At 55.1% G+C, this 18,947-nt stretch overlaps 3 protein-coding genes across 3 annotated transcripts; 1 reads left to right on the top strand and 2 right to left on the bottom strand.

The window, feature by feature from the left end:
- Window positions 1-26: 26 nt before the first annotated feature.
- On the bottom strand, window positions 27-5,453 carry GLRG_10205 (uncharacterized protein; the record flags this gene model as incomplete). Its single annotated transcript, XM_008100890.1, has 2 exons — window positions 27-70; window positions 125-5,453. 2 exons carry the CDS (start codon window positions 5,451-5,453, stop codon window positions 27-29), a joined length of 5,373 nt encoding a protein of 1,790 aa, XP_008099081.1.
- A 4,076-nt stretch (window positions 5,454-9,529) lies between these two features.
- Window positions 9,530-10,942, bottom strand: GLRG_10206 (IFRD domain-containing protein; the record flags this gene model as incomplete). Its single annotated transcript, XM_008100891.1, has 1 exon — window positions 9,530-10,942. The coding sequence occupies one exon, from the start codon at window positions 10,940-10,942 to the stop codon at window positions 9,530-9,532; it is 1,413 nt and encodes a 470-aa protein (XP_008099082.1).
- A 2,947-nt stretch (window positions 10,943-13,889) lies between these two features.
- Window positions 13,890-16,329, top strand: GLRG_10207 (FHA domain-containing protein; the record flags this gene model as incomplete). The annotated part of the gene is made up of 3 exons (XM_008100892.1): window positions 13,890-13,935; window positions 13,992-14,203; window positions 14,257-16,329. The coding sequence occupies 3 exons, from the start codon at window positions 13,890-13,892 to the stop codon at window positions 16,327-16,329; spliced, it is 2,331 nt and encodes a 776-aa protein (XP_008099083.1).
- Window positions 16,330-18,947: the final 2,618 nt, after the last annotated feature.

Raw genomic sequence — 18,947 nt, forward strand, 5'->3', positions numbered from 1 at the left:
CAGTAGTTGCGGCGAGAAATCTTGTTCTAAAAGGTGTCGGTCTCGTTACTGGCGACTGTGCCGAACGTGTCTACGTAAGATTAGAATGTGTTTTTTTCATCAACTTTGGAATCCAAATGCGTACCTCTCTTGCGGCGTCGCTCTTCCCTGGCGGCCTCTTCTTCCGCACTCCTTGGGGTCATTGCCCGGGGCCCACTAGGCCGACGGGCCGGCATGCCACGGGCTCCGGTGAGGTTGCGGTTCTCCAGCTTAGGACTGTCGGTGTAGTTGCTAGTCGCATGGGTGCCGGGGCCGGTGCCGTAACCACTCTCTACGCTATTGTACGGCAGAGGGCTTGACTTCAAAGCCAAGTTGGAGATGCGCTTCTTGGCAGGTGTGTGTGACCTTTCTTCTATCGGTTCTTTGGGAGGTCGCGGGGGGCCGGCGGACGGCGGGCTGGGGTAGTCACCCCCTGTCGCGCCAGACCCATTGCTGTAGCTGTTGCCGTTCGGGGGGAAGCGATGGAGGCTGGTAGCCGAACCGGCCCAGTCTGCAGACCTGGGGGACATAGGCGTGTCGTACTCGTACGCTTGGCTCTCAAGCGCCGCCTTGAATCGCTCAGTCTGTCCTTGACGAGGTTGAGGGTGTTGAAGGTTGACTGAGTTGCGGTGTGCCTTGTACTTGGGGTCCTCCGGAGTCATGTAGGGAGCGGGAGGCACGTTCTCCAGATGAGGCGGTTTAGGGGCAGCGAGGTCCTGCTGGGAGAAGCCAGAGTGCAACTGGTCACTGCCGTAGTCGTTTTGATAGCGGTCGTCATAGCGAAGGTCCGATCCGGACCGGGACGGAGGATGTTGCAGGAACTCTTCATCCTGTTCCTTCTTGCTAGAGCCGCTGCCACGGAAGGCCTTGCTTACGCTCGTGGCCGTTGACTCAGACCACCGAGAAATCTTGGGGAACCAGCTCGAGGAGCCTCTCTTGTGCTTCTTGCCCTTGTCCGTCTTGGGGGTGTTGTCGTTGCTTAACGAGGCATTCTGAGCGGCCTGGGGCTGGGGAGGAGTGCCGAGAGGAACCGATCCGCCACGCTGGAACTCACGGCTAGGTGTGAGAAGGCCCTGCGGATTGTGATACTGGTCTTGAGAGTTGTAGTCCTCTTCGTTATCCTCGTGGACTGTGCTGATGCGGTTGGACTCGTACGCCAGCTTGGAGGGTCCGCGAGATTGGGCGAAAGACGACATGCCGGATTGGCTACCGTGGCTCGTGGTGGAGGTGCCGGCCTGACCCTCGGGCTCGTAGCCCCGGTCTTGATCGTACTGCATTTCCGGAGTGAGGTTCTCGTAAGAGGGTCGCCCGCTGGCCATGCCGGGTCGCATGGTCTGCGCCTTGAGTGTGTCGACTTCACCAAGCAGCTGCATGAGCATGTCCTCGATCCGACTGAGGTCGTTGGTACCCTTGGTGCTGAGACCCTTGAGCGCCTTGCGGAAGAAGTTGCTCTTCTTAGCAGTCTCATCTAGAGTGCTATTCTGCGAGGCGCCGCTGTACCCCTTGACAGAGCGGGGAAGGCTGCCGGGGTAAGCGCGAGAGTTGTTGACCGCGTTCTTGACCGTTTCGTCGGTGTTTTCCTGCACCTCCTTAATGATGACGTCTTCGGTATTGGCGAGAAGCTTTTTGAGATCATCGAAAGAATTACGCATCTCAGCCGCAGAACGGACGAGCGTGACGAGGATCTCCGTGTCGCGGGCACTTCGCTGAGCGTCACGGACCATAAGATGCTGCATCAGAGCGATGATATCCTTGGACTCGATTCTGTCAATACCGTTGCCAGTGGCTGCGTCGTAGAAAGGAGACTCCATGCCTTGAGACAAACCACTCAAGTGTCGAGTATGCTGAGCAACGTAAAAGGGATCCTCAGCAGTTGGGTCGTGGAAAGGCATGAGAGCCTTGCCAGCGGGCTGCATGTTGGGCGAGTGTATAGGGCCCTGAGAGATGTAACCCTCGTCGAAGTTCTTGTGTCCAGCAGGACTACCCATGTGATATGGAGCACCATAGTCCTCGAATCCTCTGCCGTCGAGAAGATCTGGGTGAGCGACCGGGCTCGCACCGTCATAAGGGTTTGTGATGACAGTATCCCGCTTTCGCTCAGCCGACGTGCGACGCCACTCATCTTCATGGTCTCCGCTTGCTTGTCGGCTATGTGACATGGCTGCATCACCTGCAGCACCGGCGGCGGCGCCAGCGGCGAGCATACCGTAACCGTGGCCGTTGTGCCTCTCTGTGTCGTGTTCTTGGTGATTGCCATAGTCGCTCTGGCGAGGGGTACCTTGGCGAGGAGTAATATCGCCCGGCCAATGACCACGATCGTCGTGGTCGCTGCCGCCGAGCGGCTCGCGAACCAGAGACGGGTTTGTCAAGACATCATCGTCCACGTATCCAACCTCGGGCATCGGGTCATCAAAGGTGGGCATGGCACTGGCACCCATCTTGGGATGCTCCTCATAGTCAAGGCGGTCGATGCTGTGAGCCGGGGTGTTTGCGGGCTCGCGACCCTCCATTGTTCGCTGCTTGAACGATTTGTTTCTCGAGACACCTTCAGGGGCCCATTCCTCGTGTTCCTCATCGACCTCCTCCACTGTTGGCTGCTTTGTCTTGTCCTTGGCGGCCTTGAGGGCAGCTGCGGCAGCGCCTACAGCCCCTGCGGCAATGGCCTTCTCCGAAGCAGTCGGGGAATGTCTGGTTGTTGACGTAGAGGGAGAGTTTCTGTACCTAGCGGGAGCAACCTTCCTACCGTACTCATCGAGTTCGTATTCTCCAGCAAACTCCCTCGAACGGTGGCTCTGGCGGCTTGAGGTGGGCGTTCGGCTGCTCTCGCGCTCACGCTGCTCAAAGAACTCACGCTGGTCGGCAACAGAGCGCTTTTCGGGGCTGACATCTCGGGATCGAGGCTGCATCTTGGACTGGTCGTCATACGAAACGTTCGAGTCTTTGCCATAGGACACGCGGGAGTCCGGACCATACGAAAGATTGGAGTCGTAGCCGTACGAGGCCTGCGAGTCCCTATAATCGTAACCAGATCCGGTAGTGAGAACGGACTGATCAAGCATAGATCCATCCACAAGAGAAGCCACATTGGACTCTACTCCGTGGGGCACATGGATGATGTTGGGGTTGGCAGCGATGCCCCGGACAGCCTGACCAGTGGAAGCACCAATCTCGCTGCCCTCTGTGTACTGGCTGTTTCGGTAGTCTTGGCCGCTCTTGATGCTGCGGTCATCAATAGATTGTTCGTCGAAACCGCGGCTAACGACATTGCTTGGCGCCGAAGCGGGCGAGAGGGCTCTCAGATCAGTGTGAGACGCCTGCGACTTCGTGGGCGAAGCGGTTCCGTGAGAAAGTCTGGAGTCGCGCTGCGCGGCTGTCTCGCTTCCTGCCTCTGTGTATCCGGAAACACTGTAGATGGGACTCAGGCCGCGCCGTTCGGGTTGGTACGGAACATACTTTAGCGGTGGGGGCACATCTTGAGTGTTGTAGTAGTCGAATCCGTTGTGGGAGTCGGCATAGTCGCCTTCGCTCTCCGTAATGCGGCTTTGCTCGTCATAGTCGTCGTCGTACTCATCGCGAATTTGCTGAGAGGGGCTTTGGCTGAATTCGTCCGCTTCGCGCTGATCTACGAAATCTCCAGTCCTTGAGCGAGAAAGTTCCCTCAGGTCACCATGAGAAATATTGGCGTGCTTTGTGCCGAGCGTCAGTGGCATATCCAACGCGGGCGTTTGGGTTGGTGTTGGTGATGAGCCCATGGAGGCGTTGCCCCGGGCAACCTCCTGAACCGAGGCTCTCTCCTCCATGGCAGAATGGGGTCGATCGGTCTCGGCCGAAAGAATCGAGGTTCTCGTGATTTCGGAGGGGTTAATTTCACTCATCAATGGCATCGGAGGCGCAGGTGGCTGTTCTTCGTGAAACTCCTCGTCGTACTTCTCACGGCCGACGCTCCTGCTCCTGGCTGAGTTGTCGACACGCCGGCGCCTACGCTGCCTTGGCTCCTCCGAGGATGGCGATGCTGCATTCAAGGCGGCGGCCCCGAGACCAGCGGCCGCTGCACCGCCAACGGCGGCTTTGAGAGCGCCATCACTCCGCCGCGGTGTATCATCAACGGATATGATGGAGGATTCTTCTACCGATTCGCCGGCAATGCTTCGGGGAGAGTCGACATAATCATGGCGGGCCTCCCGGTCCCTGCGCTCTCGGTGTCGGCTGTCGCGGCCGGACTCATTGCGTTTGTCGGCAGATCTGCGTCGATCAACTCCGAGATCCTCACGAGAAAGGGATGTCCCTGTGCCGGTGGATGTAAGGGAGCTTCGGCGGCTTTCGCGCTTGCTCTGCTCCCTCTTTAGGGCGCTTAGTTCCGGCAGAATCAGCCGGCGAATTGCATCTTCCACAGTCTCTAGTAGTTTCGGGTTGTTGATGGACGATTTGGAAGCGCCAGAGCGGACGGAGCTCTGATCGTAGGAGCGGTGACTGGGAGAAATGCTGGATGATAGAAGACTGGAATCTGCCCCAGACACAACCGAGTCAACATGACTCCGACTCGACCGTCGGCGGGGTGACCGCGTTCCTTCGGACTGCTTCTCGCTGACACTACTTGTTCGACTTTTACTCGAACGGTGCTTGCGGTCTTTGTCTCTCGAGGATCTTTCACCGGACGCTTTTCTTTCGCCACTATGCCTCTTGCTTCTACTGCTCTTTGCCTGATCAGCTATCGCAGCACCGGCCATTGCGCCGACGGCACCAGCGGCCAGCTCGTTACCTCGAGTCGAGCTCTTGCTGCGCCTCTCGGAGTTTCTCGTCAGAACGGTGGAGCCGGAGCCGTCAAGGAAGCTGTCCTGGGGGATGGCTGATATGTCGGACATGTTGGGAGGCAGGTACGAAGATTGAGCATCGCCGTCAGGGATCAACGGGCTCGCTGGTCGACGACGCCGTCCGCTGCGGTCGATTTCAATGTCTATTGGGTTCCTCGAAACATTGGACTCCTCCGTGGCGGAGGCGTAAGACCGCATGCTTTCCGCGTCCTCGCCCTCCAAGTCTTCAACCTCGAGATGCGACGAGCCTGTCGGAGGCGGCAGAGGCACACGGCGGGTCAGCGAAGCCTTGCGGGTGTTGCCGTTGGTCTCTGTGATCTGGATGTGGTCGTGGCGGTTCTTCTTGGACGGGGTCAAACGGACGCGAACGCTGGGCTTGCGGTCGATGGTGCCGGAGGGGCCAGGCTTGCCACCTTCAAAATACTCGATGAGGAGCGAGGTTTGTGAACGGCTGGCCCTGTGGCCTCGGGTTTTGATGGTAACGGGAGTGCCGTCGTCAGGGAGGGAGTAATGAGAAGCTTCGTCAGCAGGTCTGGAGACATCGGTCGCCAGCTCGGTGGGGGTGACGGAATCGGTCTCGGTCGGGGCAGGAAGTGGAGGTGGCTTGTTCGAGTCAACACCCATTGTGGTGCGATGCTCGAAGGCCTCGGCGATGAAGAGGCGGTAGGGGCGCAGGCGCGAATGACGAGTGCCTCGTTCGACGGCTCACACACCTCTCTTCTTTTTGGATCTTGTCCTTCCCTCGATCAAGGAAAGAAGAAGGAAAGAGGGAAGAGTGAGTGTGGGTGGGTTTCCCGGTTGCCGTCCAAGGTGGGCAAGGATTTGTTGTGGGTGCGGTCGCCGTCAAGACATGAGGAGCAGCCGTTCGTTGCTGCGGGAAAAAAAACTGGGCAGGCTGGGTGATAAGCTGAGCGAGCGAGCGAGCTTCACACTTCACACCTGGTCGTTTGACGGTTCGGCGATCTTTGCGAAACGACAGCGAACGAAAGGATTCCAAAGAAGGAATGATAAAATGACTATGGCCGCTTATGCCACACACAAAAACACACACTCGCAACGCGCGCAGAAAAGCAACGATGACTGCGAAATTGGGGATTAAAGGCTGGAAATGGGTGGGGAAATGGCGAGCGTAAGTTCGAGAGGCGCAAAGAGGGAAGCCAAGGAAGTGGTCTCAGTCGGGGTGTGAGGTTCACAAACTGGGGTGGCTGGGTAGGCGGTTGCTTGGGTGTTGTTTCCCCCCTGTCGATGTTTTTGCCCCAGTCGCTGTGTCTGTCGGCGGATCTTGGAGCTAAATCAGAGAGGCAGGCAGGTAAGTAAAGCTCTGGCCAGGGGGTCGTTGACCTACCCGACTTTTTCTTTTGTGCCCCAACTTGGTTATTTGTACGAATTCACCACCACCACAAGTCCCGACAAAAAAGGTGGCACAAAGAATACAATCAAGGTGAAGAAAGGAAGAAAGAGCGCTACCGCTATCAATGGAAAACGGGTCGACTATAGCAAACAGCTCGTCGGTAAGGTGAGGTTGGTAAGTGTGGGAGGTACCCGAGGTCTGGTACTCGTAGCTGGGGGAAGGGGAGGGGTCTTCGAGAACGAGGCAAGCCGGGGGTAAGCCAGATGGAAGCGACAAGCGACAAGCGACGAGGTCCAATCTTGGATGATGCAGGTTGAAAGGAGTACATAGGCACGAGCCTAAGAGCCAAAGGACAGGGAAGCACGGCTGACAGAGGAGGGACGTTTCGTCGGGCTCTGCGTTGGACTTGGGATGGTGCTGGTTGTGAGTTTCCGTCCAAGACTGGTCCACGTTTGGTGTGTACATGTGTGTTGGCCCTGTCTTGCAGCAAAGGAAAAGGTACACTAGTAATGTCAAGATGGACCGGTTAGCACAGGAGCGGGCTGGGCTGAGCCGGGGTTGGGCCCCTTTGGGCTGAGAACACTGGTCAACATCAGATATTGGCAAGAGGCAATGGGCACCATGCAAATGTTCGCCGGGTGGGCAATGCGGCGCACTCACCACATTCGAGGACACAAGCACACACCTGCGCGCGCGCGCACACACACACACACATCCCATCCAGTCGCGTCCCTCGTCCCAACTTACTGGCGTCGATTGAGAGCGAAGTGACTGAAAAGACCAGAGCCTCTTGAAGACGACTGGTCAGGGTGCTGCCAGACAAGGTCCCACGGGGTGGAGGTTTTGATGAGTTGTCCCTCGCTCCCTTCCCGAAAGCAGCTTGGAGGGCACCGGGAGGCACGCACCGCAGACCAATTGCCGCCGCAGGCTGGGGGCGTGTGAAAGGGGCCCTGCAGAGAGAGATACTACTATCCGTACTTCATACGCAATATGTAAGTTGCTTCCACGCACTCACACACATCTGCTGCCATGTCTGTCACCAATACGGGTTCTGCGCTACTCGCATCGGCCTGGGGCCACTGAACGGGGTGAATTGCACCACACCACCCGCTCTCCACCGGCACGTTTTTCCCCACAGCCCTCAAAAGCCCGCCCTGTGAGAAGGCAACTATCCTCACCGCTGTCTCCTCTTCCCGCAGCCGGTGGTGAAAACCCTAGGTAGACCTTGCCCGCCATGCGTTCTCTCGTCCGGACCGGAAACTGACACGTTGCTTCAAAAATCAGATCTGGGCATCGAGAACTGCCCGGACATCTGGGAAGCCATCGAGATAACGAACAGCCTTCAGAGCCTGTCAGGCCTGTTTGCCGGTCCGAAAGAACCCCTGTCTCCCAGCCCCCCGCCTAATGTGAACAATGGCACAATTGGTCATCCAGCCGCTCTACGAATAGGTAGTCGTCCTCGGGGATCCTCTCTTCATGTAATTCTCCCGAGACCGTTCTCCACATGATGATGGATATATCTGCTCTTCCCAGTTCTGGATTTAAGCCTCTGGATTTAAGCTATGCGTATTGGCTCATGATGAAAAAACGACAAACAAAGCCATGGACACTTTCGTTTCCCACTTTCTCAAATGGGCCTTCCCTGCAAACCGAGCCCCTCTATAGCTCAGGATAAAAGCGGGTTTCCGGCGGTGGCTCAAGCGTTTTTGGCTGGGCGACGGGAGGAGATACTGGAGAAGTGATCATCCACTAGACAGGGGCGTAAGAATGACACAAACGGGGAAGCCTGGTCTCCTCCGCTTGCCCGTGTGCGAGAAGAGGGGCGGGCGGAGAGCTCTACACACACAGTGACGCCTTTCGACACTTCTTCAGCTCTCATTAACACAACTGAACCCTCATGTCTATCTGTCACGAATGGCGCCGTCTTCTGACTGAGACGCTCGATTCTGACTTGACAATGCAGAAACACTCATCAGCATCGAACGACTTTTCTTGTACGCCCTTTTACAAACAAAAGGGCCCAGGCATACACAGGCACACAACATCTCAGCTATCACCGTCCAGACGTCGAAGCGTTTGACAGTCGCCACTGCATGAGAATCCGGACCATCTCCGCTCGAATCGTTTACGCCTCGCCTCATCCGTCCCGTCTCCTCGGCTGATCGTTGGGATTCAGGATAGTGGCTGGCGCAGTCAGTTGGGGGGAGACAAACAAAAGCCCAACATGTATGTCCGCGTACCCAAGTGGCAAACCGAGCTCGAAACCGCCCCTCACTTCCTGCTCGTCCTCCATTTTGGACTCGACAACCAAAAAAGACGAGGTCCCAGGGCGGCCAGAGATCCCTCTTCCTCTCCCCAGGCCCGCCTGGGGCCGGCGGCCCATGCCGGCACCCCCGTTTTCCCCGTTTGCAACCCAACGTCGTCGGTATCGCAAACGCATTCGAGAGCCGAGGCCCCTCTCCTCCCAGCGTGTTCTTATTTTCTGACTGTCGGGCTCCAAAACTGCTCACGAAAAGCCTCCCCCCACCCCCGAGACCGTATGCCTTTGCATGTACAGGACTACTGCAAACCACTGCTGCATTACCTACTTCGTCCAGGGAGAAAGGTACTCTGCATAACCACAGGTAGACGGATTCACCACCCAAGCCCGCCCATCCGTCCGTGAAACCCCTGCCAACGCATGCACCTGTGGGTTCCTGCCTACAACCCGTTTGCACCAATCTCGCCGCCCAACGTGCCTCGAAATACATGCTTCCGCAAGAAGGAAAAAAAACCGTGGGACCGCTCATTGATGAACATTGACCTATCTCGTCCTCCGTTCCCCTCTTTCCGCCTTTGTCTTCTGGGACCGTCATCCGAGGCTAATGAGGATTGGCCGCCGTGCGACCTGCGGATGCCGCCCTGGCGGATACCCGCAGTAGTCGAGGTCCGAAAGGGGGCGAGGGAAAGGGGGGCGGGGTGGCCCATCAGACTTTGTCTTCGCGAGCCAAAGATTGATCACGAAAAGGACAAGAAGAAACAATTCATCATCAAGAGTATCTGAAAAAGAAATAAGTTTGTATTTGTAGGGTGGGTTAAAGTACGGCGATTCGAGGACCTTCCGCCCCGTGGTATCTTCTTTCCTCGTTCGCATCACGCATATTCTTGATGTGTCTGAACTCCAGATGACTGATTGCTTTTGTTTCGTCGTCCGCGAGTCTCTACTTCCTGAATGAAAGGAAAAGTACCAACCGCAATCTTTCTCACAATGCGAGCCTCTGATCTCATGCAAAACTCCTTGGGTGGGCAATGCCCAGTCAATAGACTCCCAGCCTCGTGTATCCCTTGGGTCTCTCTCCGTCGAGCCTTTCTATCTCCTCATCTTCTTAGCATCTCTAGGGTGCAGTGAGTAACCCTGTCCCGATGGCTCTTCCGTCTCGGCACCGCCAAGTAGGTCTGCCACGGTGGGGTTATCGTTGAAGTGAGTGGGGAGGCCCCCTCCCAAGATGGTTCTCGCCGCCTCGACACGAGCCATGAGAGACCACGAGTCGATCAGCACCACGGAAGAACCGAGGCGCAGCTTCTCGCGATACCCAAAGCCACGCATGTCGTTGTCATCCTCGCCTCGGGGGGCTGATCGAGGGTCGGCCTTGGTGCCACCGGTGTGGGGGTTGAAGGCTGGACGCCCGGCGCTGGAGAATCCGGGCCCCTTTCCGTGCTCGAGCGAAGACACGATGCTGGCGAACTGCTTACGCAGATGTCTCCTATCTCTCCGTGCCGTCTGCTTCACCGATGGCTTGGACGCCTCGGCCATGCGGGCAACAAGCTTCTTTGGGTCGTACTGCAGGTTCATCGGCTCGCCCGTCTCCTCTTCTTGGTCGCGCGCGGCCTCGAAGATGAAGGCGATGTTGAAACCGGCGCTCGCCTGGACCTCGACGTCTGTGCTGTCGAGCTGGTCCACGAAAGCGTCGATGGCCGAGTAGACGTTCTCGCTAATGTCGTCCATTTGGCTCGCAACGAAGGCCCAGGCCTCGAGCGCGGACGTGACGACGTCACCGTTGTCTGCTGCTCCGACGGCCTCTCCGTCACTCTCTACAATGGTGACGAGGTATTCAAGGAGTTCGCTCGCGGCGTCTTCGCCGCCGCCGCCGTACATCGCTGTGACTGCCATGGCCCAAATGGCAGCGGCCTTGACATCATTGTCGTCGTCATCCTCCAGGGTCTTCTCGAGTTGTGGGTATATGTCGTCGAAGAGGGCGTCTGAGGGAACGTTTAGTAGCGTAGCCGCAAGTGATTTCAGTGACATGAGGCGTTCGAGAGAGCTGCCTCCGGATCTGATGTTCTTCATCAACGCCGTGACGACTTCGGTCAACGAGCTGGTGATTTGACGGCCGCTGTAGTGGTGCTTGACAAGGTGGAGATACGACATGAGCGTTGTCTCGCGCGTCTTGGTATTCGTTCGCTTCCGATCTTGCAGCTCGACAATGCGGTCCTGGAGAAGTTGGGCCCACGACGCTTCGGAGGCGTCGTCCAGCGCGGTTTCTGATCCGTTGGAGATGGTGCTCATGGTCATGTTGTCGTCATACTCGTCGTCGCTGCCTTCTTCCTCAGAGGCATAGCGGCTGCCGGCGCGTGAGTGTGCAGGCGAGTTGATCTGAGAGTGGCCAGGGGAAACGTTAGGCGAGTTTTTCATGGAAGCTCGCGCGGATTCGGGGCGCGATCGAGCTTTTCTCGAGAGAGTCTTGCCGCTTTCGCGGAGAACCTTCAGACGCAAGTCGTGCATGGTGGCGACGGCTGTTGGTCGACTGTCGGGGGTATGTGGGAGTGATGCTTTTGAGGGTATCGTAGGGCACTTCTCAAAGAGAAGACCAGTGTTGTAGTTCTTGACAAGCGTTTTGCTCCTTCTTCCTTTTCCTATCTCTTCAACTAGGATCTTCTGTGCTTGTACCGAGGTGGTGTATGTTTGAAGATGGTGTTGCTTCTTGTTGTGTTCTCGACCTGTTGCCAGCAGTCCATGGAGTAGCGACCCGTGTGTAGATACGTTTGGAGGCACCTTTCGGAGATAGTCTAAGGCTGGTCGTTGTCTGCAGCGATTCTCCAGGGGCGCATCAGGCAGAATATTCTCAAGGTATCTCAAAGAGGTAGAAGACAGTGGAAATTGCTCAGGTTTTAATGACAAGACCGTCGTCCCGGAGATAGGCAGGAGTTTGGGGATTTAAGTTAGGGCAATGAAGAAAAACTAGTTGTGGAGGGTACAGGTTAAGATGGTGGGTGGTAGCGGGTTAAGAAGAAGAGGGTGGCATTCACATTGCATGGACGGGAAAGGAACCCTTGATTCATCATGGATCTCACATGGGATGCTGCAGAAGAATCGAGCAGGTGGGAGGATGACGAATGACGAATGACGAAAGAGACTTTCCAATCGTGTGTAGGGCGAGACACGGATCTGGTCGCAAGGTTGAGCTCGGGGACCCTGGGGACAAAGCAGGAGCGGCATGACAGACCGGAGCAAAACATGGCAAAGCGAAAGTGTTTTTTCTGTGTTTTTTTGCCCTCATCCAGTCGTCTTGCACTTTCACCTACTTCAGTCACTCCCCCACCAGGGCCGAGTTCAGGACTCCAGAGTGATGTCTTCCTGTGGGGCGAAGTGGATGTGGTCTGTCCGCTCGCGCATTCCTGGGAGATACCCATGTCAGCAGATCGTCTTCCGTTCTTCCTTGCTTGCTTGCCTGGCCCTGTAACTCTGAACCCGCCAGACCGCATTCGAAGAAGTGAGGGACACACGTAAGAGGGGCTTCCAGGTATTACCTTGGTACAACACGGAGGGTGAGGTGACTCCAACATGCATCATCTGACCGTGACTCCTTGGTCTACGTACACTAGATACATTCACAGAAACGGTCAACAAACCCCCTCGTCACTAACCCGCCATCTTGACCGGATTCGCTAGACTCTCACTTCATCTCCGACCTTTCGTTATTATTTAGACATGAGCCCTAGTCTAAGTATGAGAATGAGCAGCACCCGCGACAAATGCGGCTGCGGCTGCATCAGGTACAGCAAATGCGGCCCATCTTGGCCCTGCGGTCAGACATACCTACGAGGACGTACCCCCCTGCTTATCCGAGAAAGAGCTGAGGCAGCAACCAAATGCGTTTCTCTCGAGGCCAAAGAGGCTTTGCACATGTGTGGTGAGCTAAATAGTATGGCTTGACTGAAGCAAGACAAGAGCTAGAGGGGAGCGCCGTAAATGTATATTATATGCCCGCGCACTTGCGCAAATCAGGCCTGGCGACGTGGATGACGGCTGCTGGACTGCCAAAGCATGAGTTACCAACTGCCCACTAACCGTACCTGTGCTCTGTGAGGATTGTTTTGTACCTATAGGTACACTAGTATCCGGTGTTGGGTTTACGAGAATAGAACGGATGCCCAATTCGCTACCGCTGTCAAATGCGTGAACCGGTAGGTACCGGATGTGGAGCTACTTGTCGGAGTCGCATCGCGCAACCTTGAGGAACTCTTCAGCTGCCGTTCTTGGGACGGGTTCGAAGCGAGGTACATGGCATTCTGCCGGTCAGTGGCTCCAACATGAAGTGCTATCTGCGAGCCACGGAAGGGAGGTATCTAAGCTTGACGAAAACCCTTCAGATGGTAAAACACTGAACCAACCTGGCAGTGCTCCCTTGAATGACTGACCGTTTTCCGGTACATTCTTCTACTCGCGACCCCGCTGTTCCCTTCCATCAGTCAGGTGCCATGTGGTGAGTGTGGTCTAAGGTATGCGTGCCCCTCTTTCCTAATCCCGTCATCACCAATACGCCGCCCCAATTGTGCCTGCTATCTCACACACACACTGTGCAACTGGCGGACCACTTTCCCCAAGGCACCCTCGGCGGCAATCATTGTGCACTTTTCTACCTACTTATTACCTTGCCTCCTTATCTGCAGTGCCCAAACTAGGTACCTCGCTCTCCTTTATTTCTTCCATCTTCATTTACCGTCAATTAGTGAACCGTCGCCTTTTTCACCCAGTCTATTCTCATCTTTCTTATCGGCGCCGACGGCACTTTAGATCTACTTATCTAAAGTGCTTTGGACGTCACGGTAGGTCACTGCTGATAACCCCACCATCCCACCGTCTCCGCCTTCACCTGCCCAAGACCCCGACCACCCCCCTGCAAGCTCCTCTCGGCTTCCCATCCTAGCTGCGATAAAGCCTTATCGCTGCCTGCGCTACACTACTGCCGCGACTGCCTGATACAGTACCGGTACGGTGCCACCTCCAGATTCCCGACCCACTTCACACTCCAGTCACCTCGATGGTCTAAGTTACACTGTATCGCACCTACCTCTCTGCTGCCTTCATTCTGCCTCCTAACTCTTAACTTTCAACCCGCCTGCGGTTCAAGGAAGGAACGCCTTATTACCATACCTACCTACCTACCCCGTCTGCCTCTCCATCTAGATTTTCATTTCCACCTCTCTTATAGGCGATTTCGTCCATCTCCAACAGAACCCTCTCCATTCTCGGCACCATTCGAGACCCCGCCGTCCCAACATCAATCGCTTCCCGCGAGCTCGGTCTTATTCAGACGGAGGTACATGCTTCCGAGATCTGTCTGCCAAAGTGTGCTGACTTCCGCTTTACAACAAGGCTGAGAAACCCTCGATTTCAACTCTTTCCTGTCGTCAGCTGGCAGCGATACGCTCGAGAAGCCAGCACCAAGATGTCGTCGTCGAGTTCGACGGGTCCGAGACCTCAAGCACATGATGGTGGGTTCCACCCATTCTACATATTCATGCTAGGTTTGTGACTAACCTGTTGGTAGTGCTGGTCAAGTTCAGCGTGAAGCACCCCCGCCCCGAAGTACTCTACCCAGAGCGAAGAGTTATCCTCGAGCAAAGCAGAGCCAGCGTCCTGGTTATTGGTCGATCCAGCAGGCGATTCAACAACCTGGAGGCAAAGGGCGACAATTGCTACTTCGATAGCCCAGTGATGAGCCGCGAGCATGCCAAGATCACGATCGACTGGTACCACAAGGTAAGTGATCCCCCGTGGCAGCAAGCAAATAGACGGTTGCTAATCAAATCCAGAAACTCAACATCAAGGACATCGGATCTCTTCATGGCACCTACCATAACTCTCAAAGGCTGCAGCCTCGCACGCTCTGCGAGTTGAAACAACATGACACCCTTAAATTTGGCATCGACATCCAGCGATCCAACGAACTCTTTCCTCCGTGCACTGTCGAGGTGGAGTGGGAGTGGGATACCTTGGTGAAAGCTGCGCAAGCCTCCAACGAAATCAAGTCCCGGCCATCATTCGCAGTCCCCGATGATTCGGACAGTAGCGATTGTGATGATGGCATTACCGAGAGCGACGTCCGCGATACCGCTGTGAAGCTTCGTAAAATCGGCATGCTTCCAAAACCGGCCGTAATCCCAGGCCGCCTTTTCGTCAGCTCCATCGACCTTACCATGGATTCACCCATGCATGAGCCAGAGACGAACGGGGATGCGATCGACCCAATCGTTATCGACGAGGATAGTCAGACACCTTCGCAGGACCCTGTGGAATCCTCTCTTATCACCACACAACGCGAGTTGGGCGCCCCTCACGAGGAAGAGGAGATTCTGCCACCCAGCCTCGATGACCAACGCCAACCCCCTCCCGCATCTTCCTCCGACTCAGAGTCAGATGACTCCGACGACGAGTCTTATGACGACGAGTCGTCCAGTTATCCTGACGAACTCCCCTCGAGCTACGACGACTTGCTCGGCTCTTGTGAAGAGGACATCAACCTTAGTGCTTCCGACAGTGATGAAAACAGCGAAGACGATGAAAATGAAGAAGATGAGGAACAGGAAGTCGAGATTGAGAGTGGCTCAGACGTGGAAAGCGATATCGAGCCCCTGGACATCCCGAGTTATGAGCCAGACCACCCCATGGCTGACGACTATGACTCTGAATCTGTTGCCGAACAGCCCGACTCGACTCTCTGGGCAGACGAGGGTACATCTTACATGTGCTCACAGTCCATGCCTAAAGCCAACATATCACACCAACCCTGCGATGTCCCGGCCATTTGGCAGCCGGAGCAACCTAGTGTGCAGAGTGCCCCGTCTCGCCCGCTTAAGCCAATGCAAATGCCAGCGCTTCCTCCAATCGTTTGGCCTGCACTGACTATTGTAGAGCAGGGTGAACAGTCACGTCCAAATGACTTCAGATTGCCCTCGATCTTGAATGCTCTTGATCCACATGTTGAATCCTTTTCCGATGGAAGCAATTGCGCACAGCAATCGCCTGCGTCTCGATCAACGGAGTACTCTGCACAGAAGGAGGTAGTGTCACCGAGTTACACTCACTGGCAGCAGGCCTATGGGACCCCTAAGCCTATTGCTGCCACCGCGGACAAAGGCTCCTGGACGTTATCCCAGAACAAGGAACCATCGGCCGAAGCACTAGGTCATCTCATTGGCAAACCCGAGTTCTTCTCAGCGAGGGAACACAACAAAGCAGTCATACGCCGCCAGGAGCAGCAGGAAGATTCCTCTCAACCCAAGGCCAGGACACCACAGACGACTGAAGTGTCTGCCGAAGTTTTGACGTCAGAAACTAAGCCCATTGGTGTTTCGAACAGGGCTGCTGCTTCGGAACCAGAAGCTCCCAAGTCTATCAACGTCGCCGAGTCAGTGTGGTCGGCCTCCGGAGACATGTTTCTCAACACACCCCAGGATTTCCCCCTGTCAGAGGTTAGGAACACCACTCCTGAGCTCGACATGACGAGCGCCTATCAGTTCCACCAAAGCAAGCTTGCATCCAGCCAAATCAGTACTACTGATGCAGCTCAACCTGCAACTAGTGAGCCCGACTGTGCTCAACAGACAGCAGTGGCTTCGAGGCCCCCCAAGCGTAAAGCAGAGGAGATCTCTACTCTTGCCCCGGAGGAGGAGACTATCGAGACATCAAAGCAAACTGCCAGTGAGATGCAGATAACTTCCGGACAGGCCATCCCGGCCTCTGTCAAGCCGGTCAACGAATCTGCAACCCCGCCTTCCAAACGCCTGCGAGGTTTCTTGACCAAGGCTGGATATTTCCTTGGTGGAGGTGTCGTTACTGCTGCAGGTCTGGTGACGGCCCTCTCTGCTGCTGCTCCTGCCCTCTAGTGGCAGTTTATCTATTTGGCTTTCCCCGCGTACTTTGTCATATATTCCTACGGCTGCAGAAACGGAGTCAGAAAGGATTGACTCTTTTAGCTGACCCAAGGCTGAGGGTTCGTTACGGCGTCACAGGCTTCGAGGATTGGTACTTGGTGTTGGTTCACCAGGATGGGAGAAGGGAATGGCTTCCAAGCTGGTTACTTCACGAACTAGTTTGTCTTGGTGGACCGCTACGAGACACAAGGGCATGGCTTGCCCGGCGAGGAATTATGATATACCTGGGTTTTGAGATACCAGGCTTTCTATCTTTAGAGTGGCTCTTTCCTTTTCACAGTTCTCGCCCTATTCGCAGGCTTAGCTCAGGTAATACACGTTTCTTTGGTAAATCGAGGTCCCCCAAATTTCAAAATACAATAGACAATGTGAAATGTTCAGGTGTCGTGAGCACACCTACAAAATATGTTCAACTGTACATTATAAAGTTCCGCAGGGGCTCCTAATTTGATGTTCCATCCAAGTTGGTTTCTGCTTCTATCGTTTTGTAACCAGGTGTAGTCTTACGTTCAATGCAACAAATCATAAGGGGCCAGAAAGCCTTTGAGTCCTCTCATGTCGATGAATCGGGAGGCCTCCGAGTACACATGGAGCTAGTTCTTGACGAGAGGATAGCCCGCATAGCTACGGCCTACAGATGCGCCTTTGGTCTCTTCTCTTTTAATTAGCCACAGAAAGCTGGACCGCGCGAGGGAGAAGCGCAAGCGAGTAGTATACTTTTACTAAAAAAGCATCGCTTCTCGGCATGGATTGGAGAGGGCTTTGCCCTTCGCCGGTAAGCCGATCTCTTTACCTTTGCATTTCACGCTCTACTAATGTGCATAGATGTTTCTGCGTGTTAGTTTCCTAAGTTTCTGATGTGCTTTCATAGCTTCAAGCAAGTATCGGGAAGGCCGTGGCAGGTGGCAAGAGCACGATATGAGATAGAGAAGTAAAGCGGGTAAAGGGAGGGAAGAGAAGGGAAAAGGGAAGGTTGAAGCTCGACATAGGAAACGTTCTGTAGAAGAGCACGAGAGTGAGTGAGCAGGGGTGTATCATCAGTGGAGAGCTAGAAATGCAATGATGGTCACTCTCTTCGCGCTTCACAGCCCGGAGAAGAGAGTGGAGAGCGGTGATTTGATTCAGGCTGAGAGAGTGAACCGGCATAATTCAAGTTCTTTTCCATGTCGTTCGGGTTTGCTCGGCTGTATAGCAAATATTGCCGGAATGGGGCTGGGCTGGAGGGGCTTGGGGGTTGATCGTGCTGTGGTATATTGATAGGCTGCATATGTCCACCATTCACTGCTACGTTTGTGCCGAGACATGCTGCGACCCGGGGAAAAGGGGATTTTGTTTTTCTTATTCTTGTCAGCTCTATGTTTCTGAGGCATTGAGGTCGTTTCACGATCTGACTTCTCTACTTTGGGTCCTGCACTGTCCCCTCCACACACCGCCCGGAACTTTATCCAGAGCGAGGCAGGGTCTGCTGATCTACTGTTCACCGAGTGGCAAGTAGGATGCCTGCGAGGGGGTGATCATGAGCTTCAACGTTGTGTCAGTGGTACTGTCGGAAAGGAGAGAGGAAGACCAAGAAAGAAGGCATCACGGGGCTTGCGCTGAATGTGCACACCATGCCTACCTGTCGATTTACACATCCACCAGACGTCCAAATAGAACGAGGGGGGCATGGGGCTGCATGTTGATCATGCCGGGAAGATGCAGCCCTGCTATGTAACGAGAAGAGAAGAGAAAACAAAAGGAGGAAACTAGTTGCCCCCATCCTCTACGCAGCGCCTACGTCGGGTCTGGGCAATGAAGCATCTGACTGTCGCGATAATTATCGTCGCTGACCATGGGAATAGCCGTCGAAGAGCCCGTCGATCCGGTATCCGGCGCCTGGCATGCCGCGTCAGTCGAGCCTCGAGGAAACGCCAAAGAGAGCACAAGCAGGTCAGATGACCCTTTACAAGCGCTTCAAGTAGTAACAATTTATATACAGGATGGGTGGTACAACAGGGAACTACTCGGCCAAGGGAGGGCGCTGGCAATGTAAGTATGGTATGGTCGTGTGATTAGGGGGGTACGGTTTCGCTGTAATTTCTTGATTATCGTCAGTTGCTTGTACTAGCAATCCTCACTCGATAGAGGTTGGAAGCCTTCCTCTCCCGTTTTGGAAAGGCCGCCGGCCCATCTGAGGTTGCAAAAATACTCTTATTGTCATAAAACGCATGGGACCAGCACTGTTGTAGAAAGTTGGAGACCATGCCATGCTGAACCGACAACTTTCTCATTTACACTCGTTATCGTCAGAATGGTACTGTTTGGTGCATTTGATGTTAGCTCACGAATCTGATCTCCCCTGAAGAATTCACGTTACCCAAAGTGAAGCATGGATAGGCATGGGAGTAAGCGAGAACGGCATGCTGCTTGATGCGTGCCCGATAGCTGGTTCTATCGACACCGCCTTGCTAGGCATAAGCCACGCGGGATGGGTCGCTTCATGAGACAGCAAGACATAGTGGAAGAGCCAAAGCAACTGTTGTGCTCCAACTCCCACGAGAGCGAGCATATCCTTGGCCCCAATACGGAGT

This window comes from Colletotrichum graminicola, assembly GCF_000149035.1.
Source record: "Colletotrichum graminicola M1.001 genomic scaffold supercont1.57, whole genome shotgun sequence".
Taxonomy (NCBI): domain Eukaryota; kingdom Fungi; phylum Ascomycota; class Sordariomycetes; order Glomerellales; family Glomerellaceae; genus Colletotrichum; species Colletotrichum graminicola.